The following is a 16,965-nucleotide window of genomic DNA, read 5'->3' as shown; positions in this document are numbered from 1 at the left end:
TTTGTCTTGTTTTAACATATTTTAATATCTTGACTCTGGGAAGAAGAATGAAACTGATGTCTTTCATGATGACCACAGAGTCGCACCCTCCTGTTTCCATCCTCAACACCATTAGGATAGCAGAGACTCTATGGGCTTCTTTGCTATTCAGTTTAATTACTTAAAAAAAAAAAGAGTTACTACAGTGAAAGAGAAATCTGTATTTTTCTTTTTAAATAAGTTAGGAGTTCACCACTGAATTGAGAGAAAACACTGTGATTTTAAAGTCCTGAAGTGAAAGATTTGACTTATTATAAAATCCTAGTGTGAATAACTTTGCACCCCTGCCTCCATGGCAACAGCCTTATCTTTTTCTATTTATTTACCTTGATAAGGAAAGTAATTGCATTTTTACTAAATTTCTTTTTTGAGAAAATGCCATCAAAGCAGCATAATCTCCATCCGTGTTTCCTTCCTCAAGTTTGTGTTGCCTCACGAACTTGGCTTTTTTTGTGGATTATGTTCTGCTTATTGCAGAACCCCACTGCCATTGATAGACAGCAAAGAAACAGCCTCCGAATTGCCTTTCATGGAGTGCGAGTATTTCTTTTGAAGTGAACTCTAACAGATAATATCAGAGAGCTCAAGGTAAGGAACTAATCTCTTGTATTGATTATTTATGAAAGACCGACTGTTATTTCAAATATTTCTCCCTTCATTAATTGCTTAAAAATTTACTTCAACCAGCATTTGAAGTGCCTCTTTTTGTAGATTTTATTTGTATTCTCAGGACAGAGTTTTCTAAATAGTTTGGAAAAGCATTATTTTTTTTCCCTCTAAATCTAAAGAGTTCTTTGGTAATGTCGACAGGAGCCTAGATTAAATTTACCTGGGGTCATCTTGGTCTTGTGTGCATTTTCCTTTTCACCCCTAAAGGGCTTCTTTGTGAGCTGGGTACAGTGAGCAGTCTTTCAGAAGATGCTGTCCCATCATTGTTATAGGGAGATTATGTTCTTGGTAGTAGGAAAAAAAAAAAAAAAACAGAATGAAAGAGATAAATGTGATTGAGTGGTACTGAGCACTTATTTCTGTAGATACATAGTCATTAAAAATTTCCCTCAGTCCTGCTGTGAGTGTTTTCAAATTAGAACTCCTAGGCTGCCAGTTCCTGTAGCTTTGTATCCTCGTACTTTATCCATGAAAATGAGTTGTGTTCAGCAACTGAAAGCTTCCAAATGAAAAGTACACAATCGTGAGCCCCACTACTGCCTTTTGACTTCCTAATTAATTAAATGCTGTCATCAAATTATATTTCATAACTCCTTCCTTACCTGATCTTTTTTTGTCATTCTTCCATCTATTCATCTTTCCTTCCACTCATCCACTCATCCATTGTTCATTGAACAAAAGTTTTTTGAGCACTTATTATATACCAGACACTGAGAATGTAATACACAGGAAGGACCCTGCCCTCCAGGATAAAGGACAAACAAACAAACAAAACAAATGATTAGGAGTGGGATTCAGTGCTACAAAAAAAGAAGCATTTGCTGAGAGAGTAAGAAGCAGAAGTGGATGTTCCTTCTTTAGGTAGGATGGGGTCGGGGAGGAAGCCCTCCCTGGGGAAGAGGCCACAAAACCCATGAGACCTCATCTGAAGGGTGGAGAGGAACCCCTGAAACTGCCATTTTGTCCCCCACTCCTCACTCTTAACCATGGGCCTGTGTATGTGAGTTTGGAGTTTCCCTGGGGTGAGCCCCAGAGAAGCAGAAGCTCTCACATCTTCTTCTTTATCTTCCCCACAGCACTGAGAAACACCTCTCAAATGCTGGGCACATCAGCGAATATTTGAGTAGAAGGGCCTTTTGGTGACATCTGACTTTCCAAAATGTGAGCATGATGGCATGTGGGGAAAAGAGCCAGATGTGTTTGTTACTCTGGATGGAAGTTTTTGAATTTTGCAGCCACTTTCACGATACTTGTTAATTACCTCATAATAAGACTTTCACTTAACATTCAAAGCATACCCATTGTATAATAATTCCAAGCGGACACTTTACAACATCAGACTATACAAGTAAAGACTTCTTATTTCAACAGATAAAGGGAACTTGAGGATCTTGGGTATTTTCCTGTCATTCTTGCAGAGATAATTTTCATAGAACATATTATATATAATTATGTATGTTGAAATATGGTATATAGTAGTGGTTCCGAGGCCTGACTTCATATTAGTCTTTTATGAGAATCTTTTTAAAAGATTGGAATTTGAAACAATGCTTTGGAAAGTCTCATTCAGTCATTTATTTGGGGGAAGATCATTGACATTTGTGTTTTTAAATGCTCCTGAGTTGATTTTAAAGGGATGGTGGGGGGAGAATGGTCCCTAGGTCTTTCTGATAGAAATGCAGGTTTGGTGAACCACTGGCTGGGATTATAATAAAACATTATGGGTAGATGCTTCCTAAATTGTATGTAGCAGGTAGTTCATGAGTCAGTATAGTGGATGGCATGTATTACGTCTTCAACTGTTGATTGTTGTTAGGGTGATGAGAAGTGGTTTAATGAAAAAAGCAATAGCTATCAGAAGGAAAGATGTAAGACAATGATGTGCTTTGGGGAAAATAAAACATTTGATATCCAAATAAAATAAGAAGGATTCTAACTGTGTTAAAAGAGTGGTTCTACTTTTCTTCAGCTGAATTTTGGACAGGATAACAAGTAAAACCTCTTATCTCTTCTCTAACTCGTTCAACATAGTGATTGAGTTTTTCCTTCCCAAAAGATTGAGGCCCAAAGTTAGTAAAAAAAAAAAAAATTGGCTGTCACTTGGATGTTTGATAGTTTTAAGTTCCATTTTTGTTACAGTTGTCTTTGGAAAAGGTCAGTGAGAATTCTGATGACTCTAGTTGATTTGCTGGAATTTGGGGCAAGGAGTAGCAGTTAAGATTTGAATTATATGGGAGTACAGGTAATATTTTTATTCTACACTCAGTGTTTCATGTTAAAAGTATTATTTTTCCTTTGTGTCTGTTACCAGTTCTTATTTTGTATTTAAATTTTAGGGTTTGTGTGTATATATACATTTATGTGTCTGTGTGTATGCATACATATACATTTTTATGTGTATATGCACTTAGGATATATATCTGAATAGTACAAATATGAACAAGAGAGTTGCTTACACATTACAGATTAATTCATTGTCAATGTATTTATTGAACATCAATTGTGGATTGTTTATTCTTCTAGGTTCTAGGGATACAATGGTAAACTGAACAGATATGGTTCCTGCCACTCAGAAGACATTTGTTAAATGATTGTGTGACTACTTGAGGGGCAGGATTGTGGAAATGTATGTAATGTTCCATGAATTTTATGGCTTTTGTCAGAGGTGTATGTCAAGCTTTATTCCATTTGCTGATAGGTATTTCATTGCTCTGTTCAGGGAGATTCCCCAAGAACATTCGCGTGACATAGGTATTTCTGAAGGTACCATGAATAAGTTGAACACACGCCCCTTGAAAGTAATTTTACTTAAACATTTATGTAAACGGTCAATGGATAGCCTCCTTGGGTTGGTGGATTGTCCAGGACAAAATATCAGGCGATGTCATTGGCAGAACCTGCCAGGGAAGAATTTGGCACCACGCGGTGTCCCTGTTGGAATGGCTGGAATTGATGCCATTGGTTTCATGATGAACATTTGAGAGCCTGCGGAGGGTACAAATTTTCCCTGTGTGTAAGCATGTAATAAATCAGGGTTTCATTTCAAAAACTTACCGGGAACCGTGTAACTTAATTCAGCCTCAAATAGTGTCCAAGGTGGGAGAGAGTCCAGCTTGGTCTTTTAAAAAAAAATCACCACTTGAAGGTCCTGATACGGTAATTTCCTAACCTCTCTGTTTTCTTTGATATTCAAATTTCTCAATTCTCCCACTCTGTTGAATTTCTGTTGGTTCTGTAGGTTAGTCGGTGTGCATCCAGAATAGACAGTTTCAATCATAATCGTAAGAGCTACGTTTTTAATTGAGAGCTTAATATGTGTCGAAGAAGGAAGTTCCACTGTGGCTGGAGGGCAGAGAGCAAGGGTACAGCTTGCTTCCCTAAACTGTACCATACACATTACATATATTCATATATTATTCCCTTCAGTTTTAACAATAATCTGTGGGATAGCCATTTATCATTTCCCCTTTCTCAGGTGAAGAAACTGGGCCATGGGAAGTTTAGCAAATTTGCACAAGGTCACAGAATTAGTAAGTGGTGGGATTTGAATCTGAAGAAGTTGACACCAAAACTTGTGTTCTTGATTTATATACTCTACTGTGCTAGAGGGAGGAAAAGCAAGGTGCGGAGTAGGTTAGTAAGGGGAATAGTGTAGCATCTTAGTCATCTGTTAACGCTAGAACTCAGTACAATACCCGGTATGTAGAAAGTCCTCAGTAACTTGTTAATAATGAGCACGATTATTTTCATCAGGGATCTGATTTCCCCACCCCACCTACATTCCTTCTACATATTGGTCTTTAGCATTGCCAGTAATCTACCTGCTTTCATCCACTTCTCTCTACTCTTGTCCATTTTCCCCTCATCGCCTCCCCTCACCTCCATGAAGTAGCTAATCTTGTTGCTCCTCTGGGTGGTTCTCGATACAGCAGCCAGAGGGACCTTTCTAAAAACACAAATCTGAGCCTGCTTACAACTTCTCAATGGTTTCCTCTTCATCTTGGAAGAAAATCAGTGACTCTTCCCTTGTCTCCCAGGTCCTGATGGTCTGATTGTAGCCACTGCTTCAGTCTCATGGATACCCATGATTCCCCTTACTGTCTGACCTCCAGCTGCAGTGGAGCTTCCTTCTAACTCCCCACTTCAGGATTCTTGCACATGTTTTACCACTGTTCAGAAGACTCTTCTCCCATTCCCCGCTTCACACCCAGAATCCATAACTGCTAACCCCCACTCACATTGAAGCCCAGAGGTCCCTGCTTAAGGGAAGCCTTTCCTGACCCTTACATATTAAGCTTTCCCGGTTCCTTGTCACATTTATCACAAGTTACATTAAATACTTGGGTGATTATTTAAGATGTGTCCCATTAGACTTGAAGCTCCAAGACTTTGCACAGTGCCTGGGACGTAGAAGGTGTTCCATAAATATTCAACAAAAGAAAAAATGAACAAAGAATACAAAGGGCCAGGAACAGCTTGTCAGAGACTTCTGGCTGGATATTTCCCATTATTAAAGGGAAACTAAAGAAAGATCACTTCATCACATGAAATTCAAGTTTGAGTATGGCTTATAGAGATTGCGCTGTTTTCCACCCGTTTACTTTGAAGACAGTCTCAGGCACAGAGAAGTGAAGTAACTTGCCCAGGATACACAGCTAGTCCATATCAGATGTCTTTGTTCTGACCTTTGAATTGTGTGTAGGGAAGAACAGACATTTTCATAAATCTGCAGGACATCTTTGATGTGCTGAGTCTGTAGGAGCTGCATCAATATTTGATATTATTGACGCTGTCATGTCAGAATTTTAAAGTGTCTTTTGAGAGTATCTGTTATTATTGCAGTGAGTTCAGAGTTTAATTGGATGACAATTTAAGAATATGCAGAAGTATGGGCTAAAGATGTCCTAAAAGATACTGCCCACAGTAAGAAGCAGCTTGTGTCTGATTTTCACCAAGACTGAGCAAGGGATAGCACTCCTTATATTCTTGGGGTCTGAGGGTAAGGAATGTTGCCCAGATCTCGACCCTGTTAGCAGGAAAGCATGTTCGATGAGCAACCTCCAGTTCCAAAAATGCTTTTGCATGGATGCAAAGCAGCTAGAGCTGTGTGATGAGCTGCTGCCAGAGGTCTCCCCAGTTGAGACGGGACACAAGCTGTCCCACAGCCATCCTGGATTCTGTGGCTCTTTTCGGTGTTAGAAATTCACCAGGATGTAAAATTACCTCTGCCTTCATGTTCTCTAATAGCACATAGTCACTGCAGGCCCCCACCGGTACTCATACCCGTGCTCAAGAGGGCTAAGTGAGCATCCCAGGTGTCGCCTGGCCGCTGGCTTGGGTTTCCGGTGGTGCCTTGGTCCTTGTGAAGCCCCTGTTGCAGGGTGAGGCAGCAGTTTTTTGTCCTGCAGGTACAGTAGGTACTGGATTAAACAGGTCTGCTGTTGCAGACAGACACCGGGCACCGTTGTAGCACGAGCTGTGTTTGGATTGGAGTTTCCAGGGCCTTATCAGGAGCCACCCCTAGTGACACAGCCAGTGCCAGAACTAACTTTGACTTTCACTCTTCGCCAAGGGCTTGCAGAACACCTTAAAGGAAAAAAGATGGAGGCGCTTAGAGTTCAGATGTTCATGCCTTGTTCCTTTGAAAGCTTTTACCTGTAAGTGGAGTTTTATTCTGGAAATAATCCTGGGACCACTTGGCAGGAGTTTTATTTTTTTTATTTTTTTTTTTTTTTTTTTTAAGGGGAGAACAGAGAAAGGGAAGGTTTTATCGGGAGTTAAAAATTCTGGGACTGTTACTCTGTGATGTGGCTTTAATCGGCTTCAGCTGTAACCTCTGGTAGGTGACTGTGACAAGGATAACAACTAATTTGTGGGGTGGGGGGATTGAAATGCTAGTCCATTAGCTCTGCTTTCTCATTTGAAATGGAATGTCGGTCTTAAATTAATCATGCCCCCAAAATGACTGCTCAAAAAATCACTGCTCTGAGTGGGAACAGAGCTTGATTTATGGTTACTGAGGTAGTCTGAAGCCGGGCTTTGCGATGACTAAAAAAGGGTTTTTCTTCAGGAAAACGGGTGTGCTTAGTGACATTGGTCAGAATTGTCCCCTTGCAGACACTTTGGATTTTTTGCTTTCTCCTCTCCCCTCTACCCCACACTGTGGGGTAGTACACTTGCATTAATAAACATTGCATTTGCATTTCTTTATATTGATTTTTTTTGTCTCTTTGAGAGGAAAAGAAAACATCCAAACATCAGAATTATCTATCTGGCACAGAAATGTAGAATGAGTTTGAAATTGGCACTTTCAAAGAAATACTAAGATGGAGAAATGCTAAATGGATCACAGCTTTCTCCTCTCCCCCCAACTGCCCCCCCCCCCCCCATTTCCTTCAATATTTACTTTCAGTGTTAGGTGATAAGATTTGAAAACAATACTAAAAGCCATGTCCCTAAGTGAATAGGCATTCAAGCAAATCAACTTAAGCAAAAGCCACCTCTGGAGCTTAATAATTATTTACTGAACGTTCCTGGGTCATGAGAGAGGTTCTGATTAAGTCAGAAAAGCATTATGTTCAGCAGCTTGTGAAGGTGTGTTTAAAGACGGCAAGAATAATGGAAAAATACTAAAAGTAGCAGAACTATTTTTAGAATCTGATTCTTAAAAAATAAAATTCCTGTAAATGTAATTGTGGTAAAATTCCTAATGTTCAGTGGATACATCTTTAAAAGACTTTATAATTATTTAAATTGTTTTCTAATGTCTTGTTCTATTTTTGCTGTATGGTTTGCTTTTATAGATTTTTAAAATTGTATATGTTATTAAAAGTTTAATTACTCATCTCTCTAAAATGATAGAACATTTTATGAACAGAGTATATACATAATTATGTATTTAAAATGTCATCAGGTTAGAAATGTTACAATTTTATCCTTTGTAAATCAGATAGTTGTCTGTGGTTCATATCACACAAGAATGTCCTCCATAACTTAATAATTTTTGAAATATTATTTTTAAGCAAATGAATGGATGTTATAAATGGATAAAGCATGCCATTTAACTTTAGGATAGTAATGATGTCATCCTTGAATTTATATCCAAAATAATGCTTAATTTCAACTACTTTTGCTTAATTGATTTCTTTTTTTTCTGGTTGACTAAAATACTGGCCATAGGACCATGCTTCCTTTATAAACTCTCAGAATGAAATTCTTAGCTCATATCTTTGACAAAACTTGTTCACTGAGCTGTTGCTCATTAACTTCTTCTTGCCTCTTCTTTTGGGGAGGGTACACTCTGTGAATTAATTGTTTCTTTTGTATTTTCCTCTAGGAAAGCAAAGAAACATTATAGCAGAAGGCAGCCTTGTAAGAATTTGGGTTCCTAGAAAATAACTTTTCAGTTTTCAATAGTTTCAAGTTATTAGAAAGCTCAGAGAGTACCAATTTGGGAATTCAAGCGCAGCACAAAAGAATCCATTGCCTAACATTTACTTACTGTCTGCAGGATGCGCTGCCACTGTCCTAAAAATCTTACTTGCATTAGCATATTCAGTTCTCATACTTGCTCTTTGACAAAAGTACTTTTCTCCTACCTCCATTTTGTAGATGACAAAACTCAGGTTTGGGCAGGTGAAAGATCCTGGCCACGTCTTATCGCTGAGAAACGATAGAGCTGGAATTTCAACAGAGGTATTCTGGGTACGTGGCTTCTGCTTTTCTCTTTTCCATTCTGTGGATTTTCAGTTCAGATACTGACTGAATTGATGTTTCTTCCTGTGGCCTTTTAATTGTATTTCTCCAATGCTCAGATTTTTGAATTATCCAAACTGTACCTCCATTGTGCTTTTGAGTGGCTATGACTAATCCAGTGTCACAGTATTTGTCTATCAAATGGGTTTCCTTGTATCTGATTTACTATTGATTATAAGATGACTGTTTGGGGGAGAAGAAAGCTCTACTAAAAAAAAAAAAAATATATATATATATATATATATATATATATATATGAGATTTATTCTGACTTGAGAAACCTTAAAATATGGAGGAAAAGTTTGTCTTATAATTAAACTAATACAGTTGGTTTCTGGAACTGAGATTTTTGGGAAAAGACTGTTCTTTGTCACTGGGTGACTCAAGCAATGGTTTTACTAAAGGTCTTCCAGCATTAAGGTTCTAGTGTTACCTGATTTTAGGAGGTGGGTTATTTGTTAGGGTAGAGATACCAAATTTACTCTTTGGATAGATATTTATTTCATCCCACTATGTGCTAAATATTCTTTTAGGTGCTGGAGAATTTAGGTGCTGGTGAATAAAGCATAGAAATCTCTGCCCTCATAGAGCTAGCTCTATCTGGTCATGAGGGGCTAGGAACATTCCAGCTCTATCCTTAAGTCTGGGTCTCATCTTCATGGTCCAAAGTGGCTGCTACACCTGCAGCCATTACAACTAAATTCTAGGAGACATGATGGCAGAATGGGTATCTCTTTAGGAAGAATTTTTGAACAAACCATGTGATCTTTCTGCTGAAGTCTCACTAGCAAAACTCAGGCATGAAGCCAATCTACCCCCTGAAAAGGTAGGAAATGTGAGTGGCAGTGTACTGGCCAAAACAAGGGCAAAATAGAATGGATAGCTAGATTGTTTGAGTTGTAGCTCTTAGGCCAAAACATTGATTTTTTTTTTTTTTTTAACAAATAACTGATATTTTCTAAAATGACACAAAAATGTACTATGGTTTAACAGAGCACATCCAACTGGATTAAACAGAAATGGAGATTGAGAGTCCCTTGTAAATCAATGTATCTGGTGTCCAGGGTTACGAGGCTTCAGGGATGGTTTGATCCAGATGCTCTTTGCCATCCACATGCTGGCTTCTTATGCACTCTTCCTTCTTTCTAGGCCTCAATTCCTTCTTTCAGTTCACATCACTGTTTCCTTTAGTTTGCCTTTCTTTCCATATAGTTTCAGGAAGTTCCAGATTTATATCCTACCATCTTTTCAAACCTTAGTATAAATAGAGGTCTTTTACCCCAGTAGTTCTAGTCAAAGGCATTGGGCTGCCTCTATTGGGTCATTTTAGAGTATAAGCCCATTCGATGGGTATGTTGATTGATCAAACCCACGTTGTGTTTCTAGGTCTGGAGTTAATAGCACCACCATAACCTGCCTCATGAATGGAAAATGAGGGGGCTGGTTTTTCAGGATGGAATTAGGGTACTTTCTCAAAGAAATGAGGCAGTATGGTGAGCCAGCATAAGTAATATGTGACCGCCATAAATCATTACCACTATTTGTAAGGCTGGCTTTTAGACCATGACAAGTGCATATACTCACTGCTCCTGAGATCATAATTGGTACTTTTGTTTTGATTTTCAAACAGTTTTGCAAACTTTGCATCTTGGTTGATATGTCTTAGACATGTAGTAATTGCTAAGTGATGGCAGTCTAAGGCTTTTGAATCTTCTCTCACCTGTTGTGTTGCTATCTTGACACATGGACAGAGCATACCTGTGACTGGGGCGATTGTTCAAGTAGAGATAGAAGGCTTTTCAGTCTTTAAAAATATCCTTCCAGTTACTTCACACTCATGTCTGAATTCTCTCATTAGATTGTCGTGGTGGTTTGATGGTTTAGTCACTAAGTTGTGTCTGACTCTTGTGACTCCATGGACCATAGCCTTCTAGGCTCTTCTCTGTCCATGTAATTTTCCAGGCAAGAGTACTGGAGTGGGTTGCATTTCCTTCCCTAGGGAATCTTCCCAACCTAGGGATAGAAAATGGGTTTCCTGCGTTGCAGGCAGATTCTTTACCAACTATAGTTTTGGATAAAAGTTCGTTCCTTTTAAATTGCTCTAAGTGGGATATATTGTTATGCCATATCAATTACTTATACCTTATAAGGAATGGATTTTTCAGAGTCTTTTAAAATATGGCATCTAGATGTGAATGAGGTTCCACGGTTGGACAGTGTAGACAGGAATTCTAGAGTGTGATCTAGTGAAATGCAGCTTGATAGGAAAGATAGGATTGAGTGTGGGGCCATCTACTTTATCTGCATTATGACCTTTTGATAGGCTGCCAGAAATAATTTCTTAGAAAGGAATTGAGAGTGGAGTGTGGAAAGCCATGGTGGCGTCTGTGGGAAACGGAGGACAGTCATGGCCTTAAAAGGAGGAAATGGTACCCTCATATCCTTGTTTGAAAATAGCTTTCAGTAACAGATACTCCTTGGTTGGAGTGTATAGAAGTACGAATATCTATTTGGGAGGGGTGCATATAATCAAAAAAAAATCTGATGGTGAATATTGCCTGGAAGAACACTGGGCTAATATTATAGAGGTCTCAAACATTTTGGGTCATATCTCCTAAAGTAAGTTTTTTAAAGCTGGCTCTCTCAACATATTTTAGTTTACTTATAAATTTCATACATGTGTCACTATACTGATGCTATATTATAATATGTGTGTGTTTGTTGCTTAGTTGTGTCTGACTCTTTGCAACCCCACGGACTATAGCCCGGCAGGCTCCTCTGTCCATGGGATTCTCCAGGCAAGAATATTGGAGTGAGTAGCCTTTCCCTTCTCCAGGGGATCTTCTGACCAGGGATCAAACCTGGGCAGATTCTTTATCGTCTAAGCCACCAGGGAAGCCCAATATTATAATATACAACATGTATAAAAATAGAAAATAACAGTGATGGGTAAATTTTATATAAATTTCAATCTTTTCTTCCTGTACTCCAGGAAATCTTTTTTTGTACCCTCTTTTGAAGAATGTTGATATATTAGTTTTGTCTTCTTATGTTTCTTTGAAAAATACGGATATAAGTCTTATTATGTTTCTTTTTGATTTTGATCTCATCAGTTATTGAAGTTACTCTTACTGGTGCCTGTCGAAGGTCCAGCTTAAAGAGCATTAATCCTAAATAGATTCAGAGAGACTACAATTCTTTCAAACTAATTGGATTCCAGGTGTTGAAAAGTGACGATTTTGGATTTTTAACGTGCATATTTTTAACTTGGCAATTCTTGCTTTTTTAGAACACTTTCCTCCTTATGCACAACAAAGAGTAAAGAACTCCAGAGGATGGGCGTGCGGTCCTCTCTGGACACCAAGCCGGCCTCATGTCTAGCAGAACAGGGCCCTTGGAAGACCTTCAGATATTTGTTGAAGGAAAGAAGAGGAGAAAGACAAGCTGCACTTCGCAAGCCTTTTTATTTCCTCTGTGCCAGAAACCTGTAGCATTTATTGTCTGAACTGATAGTGTTACCAGGAAAAGCTGGACGTTTGGCATGTTTTCTTTTTTTTTTTTTCTTGACCACTGCAACCAAGGTTGTTGATGGCTGAAGTCCACAAGATTTCCACTTTTGAAGCCAAAGTGTGAAATCTGGTACTTTCACATTTACATGAGTTATACTCTCAGTTATTTTAAGTGATGTTTGTCATATATATCATATATCAGATACACCATATATTTCTTATATTTATGTGTGTGTATATATATATATATCATATAGACAAATAACAATATATATTCTTATTGATACTTACTTCTACCATACATGATGAAAAAGTCATCTCTACGCTTATAGAGCAGTGACTTTGGAAAGAAGGGAAAGGTTAAAATAATGGAAATAGCTGATCCTTTGAAAACGTTAAATACTAGGACTTTCCTGGTTGATCTAGTGGCTAGGACTCTGTACTTCCGGTGCAGGGGCCCAGGTTTGATCCCTAGTCAGGGAAGTAGATCCCATGTGCCACAACTAAAGAGCCAGTACAGCCAAATAAATAAAATAAATATTAAAATGTTAGATATCCATACTGCCATTTAAAAAGATATATCTGTTTACTGACTCTTATTTTGGTAATTTATGCACTTGGACTTACTTTCTTAAGACTCTTAAAAATCTCTTTTTGCTGACAGAACAGCAGTTTTGTAGGTTTGGCCTATAGGTTCTGATGTACTTTTCCTTAGAATAGAATAGTTATGTTGTAACCATAATGATCCATTGGCAGTATTTGCAGAGATTTTTTGTCTAGTTGGTTTTATAGCCCATTTGGCAAGAGTGGGTGGTCCTTACCATTTCATTCCGTTCAACATGTTGGGTTCAGCATCAGAAGGACTCTTCAGAGCTCTTGGAGTTATCAGAGGCCGGGAATGGAATGTGCATTTCCTCAGACATGGAAGAAAGTGTTCTGGTCTAAGAATCAAAGATGTGAGTTCATGTCCCAGCACTCCTACCAAACAAATGGATGATCTTGGGTGTCCAAGTTTCCAAACCTGGCATCAGAATCAGCAGCGTAGTTTTTGTAGACATACTGATTCCTGGGCTTTACCTAACCTGAAGTCAGAATTTCTTGGGATGGAGCCCGGGCATTTTGACTTTAGGCAGGGTCCTTAGCTGATCCTGTGGCAGCCAGCCTTCTGCACTTGGAAACCCTAGTAGCTTAACCTATCTCTGACATGGCTTTCTTACCTGTGCATGAGGTTAATTATCATGCCTTCCTGTGTCTTCACTGTCTGTGTGAACATCAGCCACTGTGCTTTCTTGGACGTAATTACATTGTATCCAGTGCAGGCAGATGCTAGGCTTTGAGCTCTATCAACTGAAAGATTATAATGAAGATTTCTTTTTCCTGGAGAAAAATTCTCGGAGTTTTACTTTATATCTTGTGAGTGAACTGCAGGATAGATTATCTTCTCTCCACCCCTTCAAACTTTGTCAAATTCTCTGAATCAAAAAGAGATTGCCTAAACCTTAAAAAGCAGATAAGCTATGGTCCAAGCTTGCATACAGGCTTATAAAATTCACTTTCTTGCATAAAAAAGAAGTAGCTTGTTCATGGTTTCATGTTTTCTGAGTACTACTTTTTTAACTCTGTTCTAGTTTATCTGAATTGTGTTTTGGTTATTGTGCTTTTTACCTCTATTACAAATTTTAATCCTCCTCATGATGCCAAGAGGCAAATGTATTAAACAATCTATAAATAAAGAAGGCAGAAGGCAATGGCACCCCACTCCAGTACTCTTGCCTAGAAAATCCTGTGGACGGAGGAGCCTGGTAGGCTGCAGTCCATGGGGTCGCGAAGAGTCGGACACGACTAAGCGACTTCACTTTTACTTTTCACTTTCATGCATTGGGGAAGGAACTGGCAACCCACTCCAGTGTTCTTGCCTGGAGAATCCCAGGGACAGGGGAGCCTGGTGGGCTGCCGTCTGTGGGGTCGCACAGAGTCGGACACGACTGAAGTGACTTAGCAGCAGCATGATGCCAAGAGGCAAATGTATTAAACAATCTATAAATAAAACCAAAGCTCAAAGAGATTGACTGACTTGGCCATGGTCACAGGTTAGTAAAGGCCAGGACTGTATTCTGCCTGCAGAATTGATGAGAGGTAAGGCAAGGGAAAGTTCATCAGCTCCTTGAGCCTAGAAGCTAAGTTGCAGCTTACAGCCAGATTCACGTCTTGGATGATTGTGATATGGAGACCAAAGACTGATTCCTAAGGTCTGGTGAAGGGGTATTGGCATCACTGTGAAAGGTGAGGATTGGTCAGGCAAGTGTTGTTTGGATGGTGAGATACTGGAGTTTATGAGATTTCTGATATATTTAAGTCGCTGATGAAGGCAGAGGAATTAACTCTTTGAATTTAGGAATATACCAGTGATTCACAGAGCACATGTCCAAATGTCTCTTTACCATTACAGAGAAGGGTCAGGCTTTGAAGATTAAAAATGTAAATTTAGCCATCAAGTTAGGAACTCAGGTCACGTTTATGGCTACTTATCTAAGTGTCCATATTCTAGCTGGCGTGTTATCACTGTAACTTAGCTGGGATTCGCTCACTCAGTCATTGCTGTTCGTTTAGGAGGTGGGTTTTGGAGAGGTTCAGAGAGGTTGAGTGGCTTGTTAAAGATCAGATTGCTCAGCAGCGACTGAACTAGAAGTTGTGTCCCATTGATGGCCATACTCCTGAGTCACCACTGAGCAATTCCCAGTTTTCAGGGAAGTTGCCTGGTCTTAGTGATGTGAGTAAGTGCCAATTAAGGCATTTGCCTCCCCTTCAGTTGGCTTTCAAAGGGTGACTTCTTGTGGTGAAATATATACCTTCCCACATGGAACTAGATAAGAGTCCAATAATCTAGATAACTGACTTAATTTTAAGGCATCTTAAAAAAAATTACACGACCCTGCCTTTTAAACTCATTGAGATTAGAAACCAGGTATTCCCAGCACCTGGCACAGGGGAAACCCTCAATAGCCATTTGTTGAATAAATGACCTTTAAATAATCTGATTAAAAGGAATCAGACTGATGAAATTAGGATTACCTAATGCACATTGAGGTTCATGGGCCCTGGATGAGTTCGGTCAGCTATTAAAACTAAATACATTGAGACAACTCTTATTAGTAGTAGTTGAAGCATCACGTCCTCATTTTAAAAATAAGCTTTTGGCTACCTGTAATGTTCTCACGTAAAACTTGACTTTGAGTTTAAAACTTGCTCATGTGACCTGCTAACATTTTGATGTGTAGGTATTTTTGTCGATAGGGTGATAATTGCAGATTCAGTTATTTCTAAGAGGAAGTAAAGTTTAAAAGATCGAGTAAAGCTGACAATCTGAGAGTCATCTTTAACATGGAAATATCCAGTAGGGTACGTGTGCAGTGAAGTAACTTTTTCCTTTCTTTTCTTTGAGAAGACTTATTCAAATGTCAATTAGCTGAACCTTGCTAGATTTTTTTTTGTGTGGGGTTTTAATTTATTTATGTGGGTCTACCATATAAATATGTAATTTTTTTCCTAATAGGATATTCCAGTAAATGTTTTAAATGATACTGTTGTTGACTTGAAAGTCTGCAGCCTTAGAGGTTGATGACTAGTAATTTTAACTTAAGATGTCTCAAGAATGCTTTACTGTTAATTGAAAGGATTTTTTTTTCCCCTGGTATCACAGCCAATGGCTTGTCTTGAGCAGCTAATTAGTGCGATTTTTCCACAGCTGCATTTGCCAAGGCACAAAGGTTTGCTCCTGTTTTTATCAAAAGGATCAGTCTCTCTGGGAATGTTTTAACCTGACAGGCTTTGAATAGCAAGACCATCTATTTATTTATTTATTTTTAAATAGCCTTCTTTTCTGGGTTTAGGAAAGTACGTTTGAGCTCTGAACACATACTCAAAAGTGGGAAAATGCATTTTCTTTTGGTGCTCTTTTAGCAGAACCTGAGCAGGTGAATGGAGTGTTTTTGAGAAATGATGGGGTATTTTTATGGTGTAGATGAATGCATGATTTGAAAGTAATAAACCGGGTATTAGCATTGTTCAGTCTTTGTGTATCTGTAGGAAACTATAAAGGAAAGAGGGTCTAAGTCTTCTGGGAGGCTGAAGACTTCCAAGAGAACCAGTGGATACAAGTCAGCACTTCTCTATCCTGTTGTCAAAATGCTGTCTAGGATGGATCTAGTCTCTTCCAGCCAAACGGTGACTTTGATCACTCAACTCACTTCTTCATGCTTATAAGTTAATTCATGTTCCTTCTGTTTTCAAATTAGTGGCATATATCCTGCCACTGAAAAAAATATGGTGACATTATGGTTTATAGGGGGAAAAGTAAAAAGTAAGAAATTTACCTATAATCCCACTCCCACTTTGGCAGCTCTCATCCTTTTGCTGGTCATGTGTATATTTGTGTACATACATACACTCTACTTATTCTAAATTAGAATGGACATCCACTTTTGATTCTACTTTTTAATTTGTCTTAGGACATGGATTTTGCACTTTGCTGTGTGCTGAGCACTCTTTTTTAAAAAGGTATATTATCAAATCTATATGTATCATAATTTACTTTTTTTGTTGTTTAGCTACACTACGTGGCATTGGGGATCTTAGTTCTCCCACCAGGGATCAAACTCATGTACCCTGCATTGGGAGTGCAGAATCTTAACCACTGGACCACCAGGGAAGTCCATAACTTATTTTTTTTTTAACCTGTTTTATGCTTAAATCTTTTGAATGGTTTTATTTATTTCCTCAACTTTACTGAGGTATAATTAACAAAATTATTTAAGGTATACAATGTGATGATTTTTTACATGTATACATTGTGAAACACATTAATCACCTCACATGGTTACTTACATATTTTTGCGTGTGATGAGAACACTTAAGATCTGCTGTCTCAGAAATTTCAAGTGTACGATGCAGTATTGTTAATTATAGTTACCATGCTGTGCTTTAGATCCTCAGA

At 38.5% G+C, this 16,965-nt stretch overlaps 1 protein-coding gene across 16 annotated transcripts in view; it reads left to right on the top strand.

Annotated features, from left to right (window-relative positions):
- The window catches only part of MITF (melanocyte inducing transcription factor), a 235,441-nt gene that overhangs the window by 116,323 nt on the left and 102,153 nt on the right, over positions 1-16,965 (top strand). The window contains exons 1-2 of one of the 16 annotated variants that reach the window (XM_061396411.1): positions 6,302-6,365; positions 8,320-8,412. The exons of 11 other annotated variants lie outside the window; for them this stretch is intronic. Coding sequence is in view for 3 of the 5 variants with exons in the window: in XM_061396405.1 (XP_061252389.1) it covers positions 6,310-6,365 (56 nt within the window). In the remaining 2 variants the exon portion in view is untranslated. Of the gene's footprint in view, positions 1-3,060; positions 6,366-7,519; positions 8,413-16,965 lie in introns of those variants that run through there. 4 more of the 16 variants (XM_061396405.1, XM_061396406.1, XM_061396416.1 and 1 more) reach the window with 4 other exon arrangements.

This window comes from Bos javanicus, chromosome 22 (assembly GCF_032452875.1).
Source record: "Bos javanicus breed banteng chromosome 22, ARS-OSU_banteng_1.0, whole genome shotgun sequence".
Classification (NCBI taxonomy): domain Eukaryota; kingdom Metazoa; phylum Chordata; class Mammalia; order Artiodactyla; family Bovidae; genus Bos; species Bos javanicus.
This window is presented reverse-complemented; position numbering and strand designations above follow the sequence as displayed.